Source organism: Galeopterus variegatus, unplaced genomic scaffold (assembly GCF_000696425.1).
Source record: "Galeopterus variegatus unplaced genomic scaffold, G_variegatus-3.0.2 Scaffold10843, whole genome shotgun sequence".
Classification (NCBI taxonomy): domain Eukaryota; kingdom Metazoa; phylum Chordata; class Mammalia; order Dermoptera; family Cynocephalidae; genus Galeopterus; species Galeopterus variegatus.
The window spans coordinates 35,199-58,010 of record NW_007736954.1 but is presented as its reverse complement, the minus strand read 5'-3'; the positions used below and the strand labels follow the sequence as shown (position 1 = coordinate 58,010).

General features: G+C 43.5%; 1 protein-coding gene across 1 annotated transcript in view; it reads right to left on the bottom strand.

The window, feature by feature from the left end:
- Positions 1-5,417: 5,417 nt before the first annotated feature.
- Positions 5,418-22,812, bottom strand: part of LOC103610269 — a 38,592-nt gene continuing 21,197 nt past the window's right edge. The window contains 5 exon segments of the mRNA XM_008594477.1: positions 5,418-6,302; positions 6,305-6,486; positions 7,114-7,869; positions 7,872-8,694; positions 9,457-9,818. Of these exon segments, the coding sequence (XP_008592699.1) occupies positions 5,418-6,302; positions 6,305-6,486; positions 7,114-7,869; positions 7,872-8,694; positions 9,457-9,818 (3,008 nt within the window).

Here is a 22,812-nt window from a genome sequence, read left to right as displayed (position 1 = left end):
CAAATTCTGACTCTATATCTTACTAGCACTGAGATTACTTAAAGTCTTTGACACATTTATGAAATGGGGAGAATATAATAATCCTTGCCTTAAAGGACTAGTGTGAGGATCTAATGAGACCATGGATGTGGAAGAGCTTTTAAAACTGTAAAGTGGAGAAGGGTATTGCTGTTGTCCAAGACATCTTCACACATACTGGTGACAGGGGCACAGTGGGAAAAGGAGGGATCCTCTCTCTCAGGGGAGCTGTACCTAGTGAACTCCTACAGCTATGTCTCATGTTCATCTTCTTGGAATGCTCAAAGTTTGTGTGAAACCTCAGTGACATATAGAACGAAAGATTACTAATTAATTTCCTGTTGGGGACCTGTAGCCCCACACCCCTTCTTGTGTGACCAGGCCTACGTGACAACCTGCTTGTGTCAGATGTCTGTGCTTACGGGATATCTGCCTCATAATCTGTTTGTGCCTGGGACGCTGTGCTCCTGGCTATGCAAGTCTACTCAAGAGTGACCTCTTATCTCCTTCCAAGTTTCTGCTTTCTTGTAAAGGTTGGGGGCTTCTTCGCATCAGAGATTTTCTGACTTTGTTTCTTCTCAAGATCTTATCGTATTCCTGCATTCCTAACTCCTTACAATATGCCTGCTTTTTCCTATATAAGATGTAACCTAAGAATCAATAAACGAGACTTGATCAGAATACTGTCTTGTCTCCCATCTCTCGCGTCTCTTGTCCCATCCAATTCCCACTCCCCCCTCCAGGGTCTGCGTTGAATATCCCATGGGTCGGGACAATTTCCCTCTAAACATAGGTTCTTAATGGGGCCTTGCTTCCTTCCTTCCTTTTAAACCTTTTTAACTGACTTCCAACAAACTGACAATAGTTTTAAGCAGAACATGCCTTGTTTTTCTAATATTCAGGTAACATTGTGTTGGCACTTTTTGTACCAGTTTTGAGAATGTAGCCCACTTTCATTCAGGCCTCCCTGTGACCAGTAGCATATATTTGCAAGATTTGAGGGGGTGGTCTGTGACCATAGAACAAGTAGGTTATGTAAGATCTAAACTCATTAGTTTAGCCTCATGAGCATGATGTTTTAGCCAACTCTTTGCATTTAATTTTAAGCTTCCAGAAACCATATTATAGAATGACATAAAGTGTTAGATACAGAAAAAGATATTTGAGATCATCTACTCCAATACAAATGAGAAAACAGAGTGGAAGCAGAGACTTTCTTTGAATAGCAGAGTTGGAACTGAAGCTAAGGTTACCTGATTCCCACTCCAGTATTTCTTATTCTATTTTCTTTTAACTATCTTTGCATTATTAAGAGAAGACCACCTCCTTTCTCTTCCTCCATCTCTCAATAAATGATCTCTGAATCAGGCAAATGATCCAAGCATCATGGTGCCAACTTTCACTAATTTAGAGATGTCGGACATATATCAAAGGGTGGACCTAAAAATTTAACTTTTCACAGGCTTTTTCCTTCCTCTTTTCATTACATTTGGATAAGAAATATGACTACAATATTTAGTCCATACTTTTCTTATATCCCATGGTCTTTATCATGTTATGACTGTGTAACATTATGACTGCAGAATATTCATTCCAGTGGAGTGACAAAGAAATGGTGTTTGGACAAAATGACTTCAAAGATTCTAGTTTCAGCGTTCTGTGATTAAAGAATGTAAACATTTCCGCATTGTGGGCTTTTGGACAATTCCCAGTTTTCCACTAACAAAAATATTAATGGTTTTATACAAATATGTTTTAATTTAGTCCCAAGTGTGTCCTTAGGATAAATCCCAGAAATAGGATTGCTGGGATAAAGGGCAGGTTGACTTTTTTATGACTCTTGATGCACACTGCCAAATTGCTCTCTATAATGATTCATACTGCCTAATTGTATCACTATCAGCAATGCATAGTGTTCCTGCTTCTTGACAACCTCTCCAAAGAAGCATTGGTCTCCTTTTTTAGTATTATTAACTTAAGATAACTTAAACGAATCTAATAATTAATTCAACTTGTATTTATTTCTAGTAAGGCTGAAAATTCTTACAAGTATGGTTTACTATTTTTAGACAGTATAGTGCTAGATAGAACTGAATTAAGCCACTTAGTAGCTATTTGATGTAGGGCAAGTTACTTAACCTCTCTAAGACTCAGTTTCCTCATTAATATCACCATAATAGTACCAAATTATTAGTGTTTTTTGAGGATTCAGTGAAATAATACACATAAAGAGTCTGACATAAAGCAAAATTCAATAAATGTTAAACATTCTTACATGATTTGTGGGTGACAGCATAGTAGAATGGCGAGAACACTGGACCAGGTATTTTTTAAAAGCCAAAATTCTAGTCCTGCTTCATCCATCTATTAACTGTGAAATCTTAGGCATTCTGGGTTTCAGTCTCTCTGCTGTCAAATGAGTTACTTCAGGGATCTTTAATGGTTTTTCCAGTTCTAAAATTTTATACCAATATCTGTAGAGGATTCATAAAGCAAATGTACCTCACAGGGCCTGGTTTTCCAAAGCCTTGTAGTTTCAAACATTGACCTTGCAAAGGACAGGGAATTTCCCCCAGGGCACTGAGTCTCTGTTGCAAGATAAGAATTGTAACACAGCACCGCTGCTGGTTCTAAGACAGACAAGTTACTAATTGATATGTAAAGTTACTAAAAAGCTGCTAGAGGGAAAAGGAATGTCAGCTAAATCAAGCCTTTGTTAGTGGATCACTTAATTGCCTAACAGAATGTCATCTAACTTGTTTTTACTGAATGTTCCCAGCTTCTATTGTAAAACTTGTTAAACTGTACTTAGCAAAACCCCACCTATGTCTCTCCCTGTAACTTCTTGGTCTGGACGATAAATGCAGGAAGAGAACCCCAATTTGTGGTTAACTTCCAAAATGGAAGGAATGCCTCGTGCTTGAGGAAGTTCCAGGAGATTAACCCCTTTCTGGGGCTTTTCACTGCTCAAAACAGATGGGCTTTGAGTAATCTTTGGCGGCTCCATCACCCAGGGGAAAAGGGGTGACAAATCCATGGGAGGCAAAGCAACAAATGCTCCGTGTGAGGAGATTCTGGGTCCACGGATCAGACACCAACCTGCCAAGCCTTGGAAAGGAAAATAAAGGGTACGTCTGCCACTCATCCCGTCAAAAGGGAGGTTCCTGTTATGGGACCATGCCCTTTTTCTAAGCAAAAACAACAGATGGCCTAAATGGGTAAAAGGTGGCACCCAAGGGAAGTTAAGGTGGAGGGCTAAGCATAGAGAGGCAAGGCACGTGCACATTTGACCTTTTCAAGGATTGGCCTAAGCTTGGAAATCCCTGCCTGCTAAGCATATAAATATGATCTTTTGTGTTACAATAAACAGAACTGCCTGATAGAACCCCCGCTGCGTGTGTGTGTGTTTGTTTCCTATCTGGGAGAGCAGCGGTGTGCTCACCCATCTCTTGGAATCTCTTTTTGCCCCATGTTCCGGGAGGGAGAAAATGGCAATCCCTTTGGCCCCAACCCTCTAGGGAAAGGAAAAACCTTTTGGGATCCCGTGTGGCCGCTGGAGATACCCAACACCCATCAAGAGGGAAGTCCCTGTCGAAAGGGGAGACCTCAACAAAAGAGGCAAAGGAAAAAGAGGACATCCACTCATCCCATCAAGTGGGAAATCCCAGTAAGGGCGATCACAGAGATGGCTTTCAATTAACTGATTGCACACCTGCTGTGGTGTTGAGCTAGGGCTTTGCCCAGACGTTTTGCTTTCTTACGCTCTCAACTATCTATTCTTGCCATTATGGGTAGTTTACTGTCTAAGAGGGAAATTCAACATAGTACAGTCCTTCTATGTCTCCTTAAGGCAGTAGGGTAAAAAGTAACTAACCGTCATCTAACTAAATTATTACTGCTTATAGTGGTTTGAAAATTTTGTCAAATTGCTTTAAAAATTATTCAGAACCTTAACAAAAAGAAAAAATGTGTTTATGCCATTAAAGAGGATGAAAAGCAATCCTCGCCCCCTCTTCCTCCTCCTCTTCCTCTCCCCCACCCCCACCTTTGGAGGCAAACAATTCATTTGTTCCTGTTATGGCCAAAGTCTGATGGGTAAAAGAAATTTGCCCACAAGAACCAGGTGATAGGAAAAGGGAAAGAGTTTATTTCTGGCAGCCAGGGCTATGCAGGCCAATCGAGGAGCACAGCCCCGAGTTGAAACCTCTCTCAGCTTTTATTTTTAGCTAGGTGGGAATTTTTCACACCTGACACAATCTAGCCAATGCAAGCAAGCCAGTGGTACATAAGATAATTTTGCAGTTAGCCCTGTAGCCCCTCCCCATTTATTTTAGCAAGCAATTTGTACAGAAGCAGAATACATATGTTAAAATCAGTAGGGGTTGGGGCGTTTCTTAACATTCCCCCCTGTTGTTGTAGCTGTAGCAAATCATCGCTATCTTAGGGGTTGAATTGTCCTTCTTCATCTAAGGGAAGTTGGTCATATTGGGACCTAAGTACCAACAACTTGACAGATGTTATTTCTCAGTACCTGGCAAAAGCAGGATAGTAGGAAAAAGCAAGATTGGGGTACATTGTCCTTCCCAATGAGGGGGTAAACAGATATAGATTATTCCTTGCCCGCAAAGGAGTCTACCTTCGGGGTGATCCACACAAGTCATGTTTTCAGAACTGTTATACGACTGACTGGCATTGCATTCACCTAATAACTTCCCAATCGATATATTTCCTTGAGAAGAATTATAACATGAGAATGACAAAAAGGGAATGTGGAGGTAACCCATATGGAATGGCCTACTCTTATTTCTATCCGTGAAGTTGGTGGTTAAGTTGGCTAGCAAAGGAAGCACTGTCAGTTTTGGGGCTCTTGCACTTATGCACATCCAGCAACCTTGGGCAAATGATGAGAAGCTGGATTGAGACTTATTTAATAAGTTCCAAGTTTCATTTATAAAAGTTTGGACCCGTTAAATGGGTTCTTATCTAGCTCTATAGCTGTAATGGTTAGATTCAAAGGCGAGTATGGGAAGGGCTGGACTCGTATTTGGTCCACAGAAGGCCGCCTGGGGTCTACAATAATGGTGTTCTCTCCCATGGTAACCTTATATTGTGTGGGGGGGGTTGGAGACACACATAACACCCTCTACTTAGGCGGCTTTGGCCCAAGTAAGGTGTCCCAGCACCACATGCGGTTTTAGAATTTATGCCGACTAAATGGTGGTGGGGCGGATCAGTGCAGTCATATGTGACATCAACGCATGTGGGGCTAACATAAGAAACGGCTTTTTCACCTTTTGGACAACAAGTTGTTGTGCAGCCCCCAAGTCATTTTCGGACGGGACTGCTAGATAATTTTTATGCACAAGACTAAGATAAGGAGTTGAATTTTAAAAAGCATGTCAAAGTCTTTTTAGTCTTATCTTAGTTGGGCCGTCTGTGGTCTGGACGGTCCAGCAGACGGTGTTGGGGTTTGACTTCAGTGCCTGTTTGACATGAGTCCAATGTATCCAAGCGTCCTTTCCAGCAACATTTACAGCTGTGGGCATGCTGAGGATCACCGGGTATGGTCCAGTCCAGCGGGGCTGGAGGGACAAGGCAGTTAACTTCTTTATGTACACCAAGTCCCCAGGTTGAGGGATGGGTCCGGGTGGCTCCTGCTTTGGAAGGGAAGCGTTAGCATTTAGTTTGTTTCTGATTTGTGAACAAATCGGTTGTAGGGTTTGAAGTTCCCCCAAAATCGGGGCAGGCAGTTTTTGGGAGTCAGCCTCCATTGGCACCCTGGGTAATAGGAGCGGGGGGCAACCAAAAAGAATTTCATAAGGTGTGTATCCCTGTTTATATGGAGAATTTCGTACCCTTAATAGTGCAAAGGGAAGGAGGTCTACCCAGTTTTCGCCAGTTTCTAAATGAGGCTTAGTCAAGGTTTCTTTTAAAGTTCTGTTCATGAGCTCAACCTGTCCTGAACTTTGAGGGCGGGAGGTGCAATGTAACTTTCATTCTATTCCCAAGCATGTGGCCAACTGTTGGGATATTTGTGCCATAAAGGCAGGTCCATTATCTGACCCGAGGGTTGCAGGTAGCCCAAGCCGGGGTATAATTTCATTGATTAATTTTTTTACTATTATACAGGCGGTTTCAGACTCGGTAGGAAACTCCTCGACCCATCTAGAATATGTGTCTACTACTACAAGTAGGTATTTGTATCCATACCTTTCAGGTGTAACTTCAGTGAAATCAGCTTCCCAATGTTCTCCTGGAGTATTACCTGTTTGTGGAGCTCCAGACCATATCGATGAGTGACGTGTTTAGAGTTTACTTGAGTACATGCAAGGCAACGGTTAGTTAATGATTCAACAATTTTTGATGCGTTATTAAAATGAAATGATTGTCTAATTAATTTTAATAGCTTTGTTTTCCCTAAATGGGTGGCTTGGTGAATTCCATGAGCCGAGCGTTGACCCATTTTTTCTGGTAGCCATATGGCTTTGTCCTTTGATTCATACCACCCAGTGGTTATGCTTTTTTTTCGTATCCCAATGTTTCAGCCTTTTCTCATCTTCTGGAGAGTACTCAGGTTTTAGTGGCAAATGGGGTTGTGGTATCAATGGTGCTATGATTGATGTCCGGTTGGTTGGAGTGCCACTGTTTTAACAGTCTAATCGGCGAAGTTATTTCCTTGAGTTTCTACAGTTGTTCCCTTTTGGTGTGCCTTGCAATGAATAACTGCAACCTTGGTTGGAAGCCAAATAGCTACAAATAGTGCCAGAATTTCAGCAACATTTTTAATTGTCTTTCCTTCTGAAGTGAGTAACCCTCTTTCTTTGTAGAGGGCCCCATGTACATGTACAGTAGCAAAGGCATATCTACTGTCAGTGTAGATATTTACAGTCTTACCTTCACTAAGCTGAAGGGCCTTTGTGAGAGCGATAAGTTCTGCCCACTGGGCTGAGATCTCAGACCTGGGAGCTTCTGCCCATAGTACTCATTCAGGAGTAACCACCATGGCACCTGCATACCTGACTCTGTCAACCATGTAGCTGTTGCCATCTGCGAAAAGAGTTCGCTAAGCCTTCTTGAGAGGAGTGTCTTGCAAACCTGGCCGGGTGCCCTGGAAGGCAGCTAAGATTTCAAGGCAATCGCGTGTGACTTTGCAGTGGCCAGGGTCACTCTCAGGGAGCAAGGTGGCTGGATTTAGGGCAACCAGGTTGGAGAATGTAATATGTTCGGGTCCATGCAGTTGGGTCTGGTAATGAGTTAACCTTGCATCTGAAATCCATTTTCTTGGTGGGGCTTTTAGTATAGTCTCTACCCCAGGAGAGGTAACAATATTTAGGGGCTGGCCCAACATTAACTTATTAGTTTCTTTTACTAGGAGTGCAGTTGCAGCTGTAGCTCGTAAGCATGTGGGCCAGCCGGTGGCCACTAGGTCCAGCTTGTGTGACAGGTAAGCCACCGGTCATTTCCATGGCCCTAGATCTTGGGTTAGCACCCCCTTTGCGATGCCGTTGTTTTCGGCCACAAATAAGGTAAAAGGCTTTTCTAGATTGGGCAGTGCCAGGGTTGGGGCCTGCATAAGAGCGGACTTTATGTTGTTGAATGCCAATTGGAGTCTCTCAGTCCAAGTAATTTGATCCCCTGGTCCCTTAGTAGCCTCATAGAGGGGCTGGGCCATTTCAGCAAAGTTGAGAATCCATGAGCGACAGTATCCAGTGGCTCCTAGGAATTCTCGAATTTGCCTTTTAGTCTTTGGCTCTGGTATATTTCGGATGGCCATTATGCGGTCAGGGGACAATTTCCTTTCCCCTGCGCTTAAGATATATCCCAAATATGTCACCATCAGGGAGCAAAGGCCTTTTTAGTGGATACCCGGTATCCTAGGTATTGTAAGGTCTTTAATAAATTCCCTGTGGCTTGTTTACAAATCTCCAGGGTGGGTGCAGCCAATAGCAAATCATCAACATATTGTAACAGTTTTATATTTGATCCCCATTTTACCTTGAAATCTTGGAGGTCTCGGCTCAGCGCTTCATCAAAGAGTGGAAGTGATTTTTTAAACCTTTGGGGCAGTCAAGTCCATGTTAGTTGACCAGAGTAGCTTCCATCTGGGGCTTCCCATTCGAAGGCGAACAGAGGCTGGCTGATTTTGGCTAAGAGCAGACTGAAGAAGACATCCTTTACATCCAACAATGTATAAACCTGATGGAGGGGATTAACCAGGCTCAACAAAGTATAGGGATTTGGTACAGTTGCGTGGACAGTTTCCACCCTCTTATTGACTTCCCGGAGGTCCTGGACAGGCCTGTAGTCATTTGTCCCTGGCTTTTGAACCAGTAACAGGGGAGTATTCCAGCTAGACTTTCAAGGCAGCTGTTTTAATTTATTGATGTGAGGTTCTATCCCTTGTCGTGCCTTTAATGGAAGAGAGTATTGTTTTACTCAGATGGGGGTGGCAGTTGCCATGAGCTGGACCACTATTGGAGGTTGGTGTCTTGCTAGCTCAGGGGGATTAGATTCAGCCCAGACCTGGGGCACAAGTTTCATGTAATAAGCTAGCAATTCTTGGTGGTTGGAGGTTTTATCCTTTTGCAATTGTTCTGGCAAGAGCTTATATTCTTTGGACAAAGGCAGTGCCACCAAAAGGGTGGCAGGTTGCTCCAAGCTTAGTGGAGTAAATCTCTGCCCAGTAAAAGAACTGGGCAGTCAGGCATTAAAATGAACGAATGAGTGACTGTGTTCTTACCTAAGTTGGTGAGTCACCTTTCTGTCCATGAACAAAATTTAGTTTTTCCTGTGGCCCCTTGAATGGCAATGGGGGGCTTATTACTAGGCAATTCTGGTTTTTTTCAGTACAGAGTAGGTAGCCCCCATATCCACCAGAAATGATACTGGTTTGCACCCTACTTGAAGAGTTAGCCTGGGTCCCTGGGGGCTAAGGGGCATGGAACCCTGACCCCATCAGCCTTCTGTGTCTTCACCCAGATGAAGCACAGTATTAGTCTTTTCAGGCTTTTCCTGTAACCAGGGGCAAGCCTTTTTCCAATGATTATAGTAGGCACATTGGTCTTTATCCAATGGTGGGCGTTTTTTTGCCTCCGTGTTGACTGCTCCTTTAGGGGCCTGAGGTTTCTTGGGTTGGCCTTGTGTGGCCAGCAGAACCTTAGTTAGTCTTTTAAGCTGCTTATCTTCAGGTGGGTCGCGACTTGTAAAAACCTTTTGGGCTATTTCTACCAACTCTGAAAGAACCTTTCCCTCAAATCCCTCTAATCTCTGCAACTTCCGTTTTATATCGGGTGCAGACTGAGTTACAAAGGCCAAATTAATTGCCCTTCGATTTTCAGGTGCTTCCAGGTCTATGGGTGTATACCTCCGGTTCGCCTCTAGGAGGCGCTCTAAGAATGCACTTGGAGATTCGGTGGGCTATTGGGTTACTTCACTAACCTTAGACAGGTTTGTGGGTTTTCGGGCTGCAGCTCGAACCCCTCGTAACAGGACCTGGCGAAACCGATCGAGAGCCTCCTTACCTCTATTACTATTTGGGTCCCAGTTGGGGCGGCCGGTGGGGAAAACAGCAGGCAATCGCTCAGAGTCATCCGTGGGGAGACCATTGGGGCCCAGGACAGCCCGTTGGGCCTCTCGGCAAATTTGTTCACATTCCTCAGAAGTGAACAGAGTCTGTAACAATTGTTGGCAATCATCCCAGGTGGGCTGGTGAGTATAAAAGACAGACTCAAGCAGAGAAATGAGGCCATGTGGATCCGTGGAAAAGGAAGCGTTCTGGTTTTTTCCAGTTGTAGAGATCACTGGTGGTAAAGGGAACATATACCATAAAAGGGCCATTTACCCCTGTGGCTTCATGCAAGGGGAAAAGTCCAGGAGGGGAACCAGTTGAGGACAGTGAAGAAGGGGAAGCAGAGGAAGGAGACACTGGTGGGGCGGGACTCTGGAGATGATAAGAGGCCCCAGAGTGGGTGTGTGGGGTTGAGATAAGTGGGTTAGACACTTGGGTGGGGTCCTTTGCGTAAGGTGGAGGGTGGCAGATCAGGTCCAACTCCTCTGGAGAGGTTGATAAAACTTGCTTAGGGGTAGAATCAGGGTGCACCATGGTCAGGAGAATGGCGGCGGTCTCTCAGTGGTGAGCATTTTTCTTTAACTCTGGAAAACATCTTTTTAACCAAGGAGGAGGGTCCAAATGAGAATATAAGGTATCTGATCGGGGTGTCCGGGTTTTCCGAAGATGACCCGTCTGACAGCCTGAGCTAAGGGGGGCTAAGAGAGCCCTCTGATGGCCAGTGACACTGAAGGCTGGCCAATCAATCTCAGAAAGGACTCGCAAGACTTCAGGGTCCATGGAGGCCCCAAAGTCTGTAGCCTTCTCTCAGAAGGTGTTAACGTTCATGAGAAAACATTGGAGGACAGTTGGTCTGGAGGATCCTTGTCCCACGATGTCCTGTGGAGCTGAAATGGCCAAGCTACACTTATAGCAGACAACACAAAATGAAACTAGACGAGCAAAAAAACTTAAGCACAGACCAAAATTAACAAACAATACACATATAATAAAAGATTTTAAAATCAAAATGAAAGTCCCAACGACCTAAAAAATGCCCCAACGGATCAGAACGATGTCTCGTTTGATCCAGGGAAAGAGGTGTCTATGGCTGCATCCAGCCTAGCTTTTTTCCCAATCAAGGAGTCGACTCACCAAATTCGATGGCGCCTGCCGTGGGTTTGTCTCTCTGGGGCTGAAGAACGTCTTTTCAGGAATTCCCCCCTAGAGATCCAAAAAGTCCCAGGTCCAAAAGGACAGTTCTCAAGAGGCTTAAGGGATCCAGGATGAGCCCCCAAATGTTATGGCCAACGCCCGACAGGTAAAAGAAATTTGCCCATGAGAACCAGGTGATAGGAAAAGGAAAAGAGTTTATTTCTGGCAGCCAGGGCTACGCAGGCCAATCGAGGAGCGCAGCCCCAAGTTGAAACCTCACGCAGCTTCTACTTTTAGCCAGGCAGGAATTTTTTGCCCCTGACACAATCTAGACAATGGAAGCAAGCCAGTGATACATAAGCTAATTTTGTGGTTAGCCCTGTAGCCCTTCCACATTTATTTTAGCAAGTGATTTGTACAGAAGCAGAATGCATATGTTAAGGTCAGTAGGGGTTGGGGCGTCCCTTAACAGTCAATACTGAAGGTGTTATAGATATGTGTTCCAAAATCTTGCAAGGTTCTTAAATATCTGTGTCTTAATACAAATGTACCGGTCATAATCTTGGTTTAATTATAATTTGAAAATGTTATGTTTTCAAATATTTCATTAAAAAACTCTGATAGGTACAATTTCCTGACAAAACTTTGAGTTCATAGCTTTAAACTAAGTTTCCAGAATTCTAATTTAAAAAATTGATGGGTTTGTGAAATTGTTCACTAAGGTCAAGGCAACAAAAGTTAATTGGTAAATTAATTAAAAAGAATTATGGGTTTTTACAATTTCCTTATTTTAAAACACTACTGGTTCTCCTAATGTTTTCCAAATGTAAGAAAACTCTCTCTCTCTTAAGCTATATATAACTAACAACAGTTTGGTAATATGTCATTTAAAAAGAATAAAAGCATTTGTTTTCTCCCTATTTGATCCCCCCCAAATTTAATAACTTTAAGTATCCCTATGATTATGATGGCAATGTGGCTATTTTTGTAAGTTCAATGAAAATTAACTCTCTCTCTTTATAACAGGATATAATTTAAAACTTTGTATATAAGATAGCATGTCTCATTTCCAATTTGCTAATCCCTCTTTCATGTTGCCTAAATTTGGCATTGCTGCTGCTTCATTCTGCTGTTCATCTTTCCCCCCAATGTGGGACACAGACCATCTGGGAAAGGACCTTCCCTGCCCGCTAGCTCAGTTGGTAGAGTGTGGGACTCTTAATCCCAGCAACGTGGGACAGATCACTGAAAGAAGGTGAGCTGAAATGCTTCTTTCTATCATTACCTGGGAAAGCGCCTTCCCAACACTGAGAAATTTATACAAAAGAAAGTAAGACCTTTTAAATGAAGATATTGATCATCAATGCTTTTATGAGGAATGCCTTGATCATTCAAGGGGAAATAACATCTTCTCTACCAAAGCAGTTCTCTAAATTTTCCTGGCCTTAAAGAGGATGTTTGTAACTTGGATGAGACATCCTATTCTTAAGCAAAGGATTTGTAATTGATCAAATATTTTACATAAGACTGGATGCTCTGAAAACAGTAATGTCCTGGACAGATTAACATTAACAAACTCTGGACTCAGAATCAACTGTTTTGTGCACATTTCCGGAGTTCCAACAATTGGTAATTACACCTAATTCACAGCACCTGGATTGATGCCACTGCAGCCGCCCTGAAAGATGATGACATCATGCGTCCTCACCTAAATTAAAAGGACTTGCCATGCTAATGATACCAATTTTGCTTTAAATGCTTCTGTCTTAACTGTGCAAACCTGATGTATAGCTCTTGCTTTTTCTTTTAAATAAATAAATGGGGGGAGTTGTAGAGGATTCATAAAGCAAATGTACCTCACAGGGCCTGGTTTTCCAAAGCCTTGCAGTTTCAAATATTGACCTTGCAAAGGACAGGGAATTTCCCCCAGGGCATTGAGTCTCTGTTGCAAGATAAGAATTGTAACACAGCACAGCTGCTGATTCTAAGACAGACAAGTTACTAATTGATATGTGAAGTTACTAAAAAGCTGTTAGAAGGAAAAGGAATGTTGGCTAAATCAAGCCTTTGTTAGTGGATCACTTAATTGCCTAACAGAATGTCATCTAACTTGTTTTTACTGAATGTTCCCAGCTTCTATTGTAAAACTTGTTAAACTGTACTTAGCAAAACCCCACCTATGTCTCTTTCTGTAACTTCTTCGTCTGGACAATGAATGCAGGAAGAGAACCCCAATTTGTGCTTAATTCCCAAAATGGAAGGAATGCCTCGTGCTTGAGGAAGTTCCGGGAGATTAACCCCTTTCTGGGGCTTTTCACTGCTCAAAACAGATGGGCTTTGAGTAATCTTTGGCGGCTCCGTCACCCAAGGGAAAAGGGGTGACAAATCCATGGGAGGCAAAGCAACAAATATCATTTAACATTGTAGGACAACCCTATACATTTTTGCAAGTTCTTTATGTACATAAGATGTGAAACTTTCACCCATTATTTATCATTAATAACTTCACCATTCTATAACTAGAAAAATCTTCTGGCTTTCCCTTGATCAAACCTGGCATCTTAAGCCTCCCCACTGGGCAACTGTTAATTCCATGGGAGAAAACAGATTTCTGCAAACAGAGAGAGAACTCTGTGGGGACCTGACATGAACCAAGTTGAAAAGCTGCAATCTAACAGCATATGGCATTTTGATGTATCTATGAACTGCTGTCATCCTTGTAAACTAATATATTTCTGGTATTTCTACATCCTTCATTAGATGGGACTTTGCTTACTATTCCATCTGCTAGACACCTCTGACGTGTTCATCCTAGTGCAGGAAAATAAGGCACAAAGAAAGTTAATTTTTTGCTCAGGGTAACATGGAGTCAGATTGGAACTTACAGTTATGTGGACTTGGGTTTGTTACTTAAGCCACACCAGAAACCTTTTAAGTCGTGCCATCAACAGCTGCCCAATACTGGATTCCCTCCAATATGGAACAGTTTGCTATTGTGACTACCACTATGTTCTTGTTCAGAATGCTCCCCTCCTCCTTTCTACAAGCTTGTAAATCTTGCCTCTTCATTACAGACTTTTCTGACCATCCCATTATTATTATATATTTTTTTTTTAAAAATGACCGGTAAGGGGATCTCAACCCTTGGCTTGGTGTTGTCAGCACCATGCTCAGCCAGTGAGCAAACTGGCCATCCCTATATGGGATCCGAACCCGTGGCCTTGGTGTTATCAGCACCGCACTCTACCGAGTGAGCCACGGGCCAGCCCTCTGACCACCCCATTATTGAAGAAATATTTCCTGTAGCACTCTGTCTCACTCGCTTGACACTTAACTAGCAGTTGTATATAGTGTATGCTATTTCTGCAAATGTGTGTATTTCCTGTTATAATCATCCTGGGTTTTTTTCATTACAGTACAGATTGTAAATGTTCAAGAATTGTGGGAAGATGGTGGATTATCTAAACCTAGGTTGCATTTATCCAAAAGAAGAAGACCAGACCAGGCCCACTGCTACCAGTGCTGTATTCACCAGTGACATTGTCAAGACCCAGGACCATCACCCGCCTTTGCACTGTGAGTTTCACCCCACCCCATGCTGCTGTTGCCTGCAACATAGCTCCAACTGCTGCTGCTGCTGGCATCCAAACCACTGCCAAAGCTCTGACCACACCAGCCACACACAGGATCCCTGCCCATACTGCTGCACCAGTCAGTCCAGTTGTGTGTGTTACCTCTGCCAGAGCTGCCTGCAGTGCAATGGCCATCACTACCAGCTGTCCATGCTGCCTCACCAGCCAGACCAGCCACACATGGGACCCTCACCCAAGCTGCCTCAACAGCCATCTCAGCTACTTGCAGGATGCCCTGCCATAATTGCATGCAGTGTGACTGCCACCACCATAGCCATCACACTAGCCAGACCAGCAGGGTGTGGGACCCCCTGCCACCACTGCCTTCAGTGCAGCAGTCATTGCCAGGGGCTTCCCAGCTATGAGTAGGACCTCTACCACACCTGCCTGCAATGTGGTAACCATCATCAGTGGCTGCCCACACCACCATGCCAATAAAACTAGCCACTCATGAGATCCCCCCGCAAGCCACCTCACCAGCCAGTCCTGCTATGCATTAGACTCCTGCCATACTTGTGTGCAGTGTGGCTGCTGCCATCATAGCCATTGCACCAGCCAGATTGACTTGGCACAGAACTGCTGCCCATGCCACCACATCAGCCAGACCAGCATCAGGTGGGACACCCTGCAATGCTGAAGCAGTACCCAGCCCATCTGGGTGCAGGACCTCAGCTGCTATCGGCTGCACCACTGCTTCTTTCACCACTGAACCAATCAGACTGTCCAAGGGCAGGACCCACCACTGCCACCACACATTGATACTAGAATGGCCATGAATAGAGACAGCAGAAAGATGTATGTCAGTGCAGACCCACACCCCAGTGACACACCTCACAGGGGGAATTTTACCCCATGTACAGTGAGCATGACTGCCTTCACCTAGGGAGAGTCACACAAAGAGAACCCCAAGAATATAAGAACCCAGGATAGCTGAATAGTGTACATAAGAAAATTCTCATGGGCCGGCCCGTGGCTCACTCGGTAGAGTGCGGTGCTAATAACACCAAGGCCCCGGGTTTGGATCCCACATAGGGATGGCCGGTTCGCTCACTGGCTGAGCGTGGTGCTGACAACACCAAGTCAAGGGTTAAGATCCCCTTACCGGTCATCTTTTAAAAAAGAAAGAAAGAAAGAAAATTCTCAGCCACCACCCACCCATCCCCCCAACCAAGGGAAACAAGGACCCAGGAGAAGGTTGGCCTATAGGAACAAGGAAAGAGAAATCTTGCCCAGTGTCACTCCGTTAAGCTGAGGAAATCCAGTATACCCCAGTACACCCATAAGGGTTACAGGACACTAGCCGGGAAGTCAACAAGTCAACCTAGGGTTACTCACCCCAGCAAAAGAGTGACAAGAAACCCAGGCACTTTGCCCAAGACCTTGAGAGCTAGCCCATATCCTCAATGTCCCAACTAACCTCAGCAAGAAATCACTAAAAGTGGCCCAGTGCCTACACCACAGAGGCATTCACACACAACTCAGACATTGAATACAGCAGATGTACCCACATGGAGACTACACTACTGAGTCTACCCAGAACCAATACTAATACACCCTATTCAACAATCAATATAAAATACATCTACAGGAGAAAATCTCTATACTCAAAGCCTGTGTCAGGGTAATTGAAGAAACAACTGCTCAATTGGATGAGTAGAAATTAGCACAGGGAGACTAGAAATATGAAAAAACAAGGAAATATGACACCACCGAAGGAACATAATTCTCAAGTAACAGACCCCATAGAGCTGGAAACTCACAAAATGTCTGAAAATGAATTTTGAGTAACAATCTTTAAGTGAGATACTCAGTAAGACAACACATTTAAACAAGAAAAACGATCTATGACTTGAAGGATGAAATTAACAAAGAGATAAATTCCATTAAAGAGAATGTATTAGAACTCTGGGAACTGAAAGATTCATTCAATGAAATAAAAACTACAATTGAGAGTATAAGCAGCAGGCTAGAGCAAGCAGAAGAAAGAATTTCTGATCTTGAAGACAGTCTATTTGAAATAACCCAAGCAGACAAAAAAGAAAAAAGAATTTTTTTTTTTTAAAAAAGATGACCGGTAAGGGGATCTTAACCCTTGACTTGGTGTTGTCAGCACCACGCTCACCCAGTGAGCAAACCGGCCATCCCTATATGGGATCCGAACCCATGGCCTTGGTGTTATCAGCACCGCACTCTCCCGAGTGAGCCACAGGCCAGCCCAGAAAAAAGAATTTTTAAAAATGAAGAAAATCTAAGAGAGCCTGCACACCACCTTAAATTCACAAACATTTGAATCATGGGTGTTCCAGAGGGGGAGGAGAAAGAAAAGGGCATTGAAAATATATTCAATGAAAAAATATGGAAAACTTCCCAGGTATTGGTAGAGATAGGGACTTCCAGACCCAAGAGGGTCAAAGGTCCCCAAATAGATTCAATCTCAAAAGGTCCTGTACAAGACACATTGTAGTCAAACTGTCAAAAGTCAAGGACAAAGAGAGAATCCTAAAAACAGCAAGAGAAAAGTGTCAAGTCACCTATAAGGGAATCCCCATCAGACTAACAGCAGACTTCTCAACAGAAACTCTACAGGCCAGAAGAGATTGGGATGACACATACAAAGTACTAAGAGAAAAAACTGCCAGCCAAGAATACTTAACCCAGCAAGGCTATTAATCAGAAATGAAGGGGAAATATTGTATTTCCCAGACAAACAAAAACTGCAGGAGTTCACCATCACACAGCAAGCTCTACAAGAAATCTTTAAGGGAGTTCTGCACCAAGAACCCATAAAACAATAATCACCACTGTGAATATACTAGAAAGAACAAACACCACTGATAGAGCAGATATGCAAATGAGAAAGAGAAAGAAACTTTCCCATACCACCTCAAAAAACAATGAAAGCTAAAGACAAACAATAAAAGGAAAATAAAGGAACAAAAGATATTTAAATCAACCATAGGAAAAGCAATTAGATGACAGGAGTAAGACAGTACCTCAAATTTTCTTAGTGATAAGAGTGTCTTTGTTATTCATGGTGGGCCCCTGGACCACAGCTGGTAGTTTATGCTAACAAGGTGACTCCTACTGTCCCCTGGGGTCTCGTGCTATTAGTCCAACCTCTGGGAAGGAGGTTCTGGAGAGTGCCTTGAACCTTACGGACACTAAGTCAATTGATCATGCATATATAATAAGCCCTCAATAAACACTTTGGATACTGGTGAGCTTCTCAGATTGGAAATACTCTGTGTGTATTGTCTTAGTCTATGGAAGGAGGATAATGCATCTTGAGAATGAAGGAAACTTTGCTTTGAGCTTCCTCCCAGATTCTGCCCTTTGTGTTTCTTCCGTTGGCTGATGTTTAATGTATCCTTTCTCTGTAATAAGTATAACCATTCATATAATAAGCTTCAGTGAGTTCTGTGAGTCTTTCTAATTGTTGGGGGCCTGAAGCTCCACACCCCTTCTTGTGAGACCGCTTCTCCTTGACAATCTGCTCAGATGGCCGTGCTTTACATGATAACTGCCTCGAAATCTTTATGCCAGAAACTGATTGCTCCTGGCTATGCAAGTTAATTTGCAAGTGACCTTTTATCCTTCTCTAGAAACTGTTTAACTATAAACATTCTGGGTGGCAACCTTTACTTTGAATGTCCTGTCTTTGTCTCTCCTCAAGATATTATCATATCTTTACATTCCAGACCCTTTGCAGCATGCCTGCCTTCTCCTATATAAGATGTAACCTAAGAATCAATAAACGAGACTTGATCAGAATACTGTCTTGTCTCCCATCTCTCGCGTCTCTTGTCCCATCCAATTCCCACTCCCCCCTCCAGGGTCTGCGTTGAATATCCCGCGGGTCGGGACACCTCTCAGTAACAACCATAAATGTAAGTAGGTTACATTCCCCACTCAAAAAACGCAGACTGATTGGATTAAAAAGCTAGACCCAACTATATGCTGTCTTCAAGAGACTCACCTTACTCATAAAAGATACACACAGACTAATACCGAAGGGATAGAAAAAAATATACCATACAAATAGAAACCAAAAACGAGCAGGAGTAGTTTTTTTTACACTGGATAAAATAGACTTTACATGAAAAACCATAAAAAGACACAAAGAAGGCCATTATATAATAATAAAAGTATCTATTCAGCAAGAAAATATAACAATCATAAATATGTATGCACCCAACACCACAGCATACAGATATATAAAGCAAACACTATTGGAACTAAAGAAAGAGATAGACCCCAATATGATAATAGTTGGAGACCTGAACACCCCTCTCTCAGCATTGAACAGATCATCTATGCAATAAATCAACAGAGAAACAGGACTCAAACCACACTTTAGACCAATTGGACTTGGCAGGTCTCTACAGAACATTTCATCCAACAACTACAGAATATACATTCTTCTCATTGGCACACAGAACATTCTCCAGGGTAGACCACATGTTAGGTCACAAATCAAGTCTCAACAAACTTAAAAAAAGTAAAACCATTGCAAGTATCTTTTCAGACCACAATGGATTAAAACTAGAAATCAATAACAAATGAAACTCAAAACTAATACAAACACATAGAAATTAAACAACATGCTCCTGAACAACACATGGGTTCAAGAAGAAATTAAACAGGAAACCAAAAAATTTCTTGACAGTAATGAAAATAAAGACACATCATACTGGTTTCTGGTCAAGATGGCAGAATAGATGGTCCCCAGCATCATTCTCTCCCACACATCAACCAACTTACAACTATTGAAAAGCAATGACAGCTAAGCTGGGGCCACTAAAGCTCAGGGGAAGAGGAGGAGAGACCTACAGAGTTCATGAAGGCGGGAGAAGCCACAGTGAGAGAAAGAAAGGATCGTTCCCACCATTTTGAGCCCTGGCTGCTTTAAGTCTGGAACTAGTGAGCACATGGAGCAAGAGGTGGCAAAAGCTGCAACTGTGCCCTTTATATAATGTTGCTTGGAGGCAACAGGGGAGAAGAGGGCCTTGGTAGCCCCCAGGCCAGCAAGACCACTAACAGGGTTCCTGTGGATGCACGTAGGAGTGAGGAGCCACAGACAAGTGAAAAAAGGAGCCACTCAGAGGATAGTGCATCATCGCAAGGGACAAGTGCATGGCCCATCCCATGGGAAGTGTTTGGAGTGTGGGCAGTGGGGAAGATGGGCCACTGGGGGAAAATCGGGGCACAGTATGTACAGCTGATCTGACCACCAATCAGCACAGTCCCACTCAGTGGAGACTGGTCAGGAATATATAAAAGCATGGGGTGCAGTTTGCTGAAAAGACTCAGGCCCAGACCAGATTTTCTACACAATCTGGGTGTACTGAACCTCACAAGACTAGGAAGTGCTCACAAGGCCAACAATTAAAACCTGAGCTGCACAAAAAGCCTTCCCCAGGGAATCAGCAGCAAAGCAGCAATGTAGCTCAACCACAGGGCTCAAATGGTGGTTCCCTTAGGAAATTCCCCCACTTTAGAAGTAATCAAAGGAAAACAAATTAATTCCAGCGCAGAGTTTAAATGGCGGGAACAGCAAATAAGTCAACACAGAACTGAAAGAAAAAACAAAATACCCACAGACCCAGACCAGAGACAAAGTTTGATATTAATTAGTAAAGGTCTAAAACCACCAAAGAACACCTATAAAACCTTGAAGGACTGGAAGCCCCCTTGGGCTCCCAAGCCAGGGAGTGGGGAGGGCCATGGGCCTTAGCCATGCCCACCCGATGACCTCACCCAGTCTAGCAACAACCACCAGGCTGCTGCCAGAAGCACCCTGGGCTCCTGAACCAGGATGGTGGGGGACCAAGGACCTCAACCACACCCCCTCAACGTCCACACCCAGCCTAGTGATGACAACCAAGCTGCTGCTGGAAGCAACCGGGCTCCCAAGCCAGGGTGGTGGGGGATCGAGGGACTCAACTACACCCCCCCAACATCTGCAACAAGCCCAGTGATGACCATTGATCCACCACAGAAAGCAGCCCAAGCTCCTGAGTTGGGGCAGCAGGGCGCCAGGACCTCAGCCATGCTCCCCTGACATTCTCAACCAGCTCAATCATGACCACTGAGCCACTTCTGAAAGTGCCCCAGGCTCCTAAGCCAGAGTGGTGGGGGGCCAATGACTTCAGCCATGCTCCCCTGACTTCTGCACCAAGCCCAGTGTTGAGCACCAAGCTGCCACTGAAAATGCCCCAGGCTCCTGAGCCCAGGTGGTGTGGGGCCAAGAGCCTTAGCTATGGCCCACTGACATCTGCAACCACCCAGTGATGACCACTGAGCTGCCATCAGAAATACCCTGAGCTCCCAAGCCAGGGCAGTGTAGGGTCGAGAGCTTCACCCACACCCCCCTGACATCTGCATCCAGCCCACTAATGGTCAAGCTGTCACTGGAAGTCCCCTAATCTCCCCTGCAAGAATGAGGGGGTTGCCACAGGCCTCAACCACACCCCCCTCCTTCCTCCTCCTACCACCTTATTTCCCTCCCTGTTTCCCTCTCCCCCTCTTCCCCAACTGCTCCACAACAATATCTTAGAATGAAACATGGAGCCAGGAGAAGCTGAACCCAGCCACAACCAGGTAAAGAGCACACCAAAAGAACCATTTTCACATGGGTAACTCTCCATAGCCACTGCAATTGGCATGGCTGCCACAAAAGCAGCTAGTCTCTATAGCAGCAGTCACAGCCACCATGCAGATGGTGCACCAGACTCTCAACTGCATTGACACAAGGAGAGGGACCAGCGGAGACCAAAAACAAAAAAGAAGAAGAGGTCCTCTCTCTCCACAAAACACATTCCAGAGTAATAGAAGCATCTACTTTATGATGGAGTTTGGATGTGTTGTCCCTGCCAAAACTCATGTGGAAATTTGATCTCCAATGTGGCAGTGTTGGAAACTGATTGAGTCATGGGTGCGGATCCCTCATGAATGGATTCCTGCTCTCCCTGGGGGAGGGGGGATTAATGAGTGAGTTCTCGTTCTATTAGTTCCCATGAGAGCTCATTACTTAAGAGGACCCTGGCACCTCGTCTCTCTCTCTCTTGCTTCCTCTCACCATGTGATCTGCTTGTAGCCACCGGCTGCCTGCCACTTTCCACCATGAGTAGAAGCAGCCTGAGGCCCATGCCAGATGCAGCTGTCCCAGAATTGTAAGCCAAATAAACCTCTTTTCCTTGTAAATTACCAAGTCTCAGGTATTTCTGTTATAGCAACCCAAACAGACTAAGATAACAGGGGAGGACTTGATCACGCCTATCTCAGCACTGGACACGTCATCTAGGAAACAAACCACCAGAGGAACAGTTAATCAACCAGATGGAGAGAACAAATATATAGTTATTAGAGGAGGAGGAGGAGGGGGAAAGGGGGACAGAAGGGGGGAGGAAGCAGGGAGAGGGAGAAGGGGAGAGAGTGGATAAGGAGCATAAAGAATAAGTATGATTTGTAATAATGAATATGCTAATAAAAAATAAATTTAAAAAGACATATCATACCAAAACCTGTGGGATACAGCAAAAGCAGTACTAAGAAGCAAGTTTATTGCAATAAATGCTTACATCAAAGGAATAGAAAGTCTTCAAATAAACAACCTAACACTACATCTCAAAGTAGAAAAACAAGAACAATCTAACCCCAAAATTAGAAGATGGAAAGAAATACTTAAGATCAGAGCAGAACTAAATGAAATAGAGACCCAAGAAATGATACAAAAGGTCAGTGATTTGAAAAGTTGTTTTTTTTGAGAAAGTTGGGGGTTTTTGTCCCAAAATAGAAAACCATTAGCAAGGCTAACTAAAAAAGAAAAAGAGAGAAGACCCAAATAACAAAAATCAAAATGAAAGATGAGACATTACAACTGATACCAGAGAAATACAAAGAATCATTGGAGACTATAAACAACTATACACCAACAAATTTGAAAACCTGGAGGAAATGGATAAATTTCTGGACACATACAAATTACCAAGATTGAACCAAGAAGACATAGAAAATCTGAACTGACCAATAACAAGCACTGAGATTGAAGTAGTAAGCAGCAGTCTCCCAACAACAACAACAACAAAAAAAGCCCAGTACAGGATAGCTTTACAGCTGAATTCTAACAAACTTTTAAAGAGGAATTAATACCAATTATCTTAAAACTATTCCAAAAAATTGAAAAAGAGCCCATTCTCCCAAACTCATTCTATGAGACCAGCATCACCCTGACTCGAAACCAAAGATACAACAAAACAAGGCCAATATCTTTAATGAACATAAACACAAAAATCCTCAACAAAATATTAGCAATCAGAATACAGCAACACATCAAAAAAATTATACACCATGGTCAACTTGGATTCATCACAGAGATTCAAGGACAGTTCAACATATGCAAGTCAATAAATGTCATATACCACATCAATAAAATGAAGGACAAAAGCCATATGATTATCT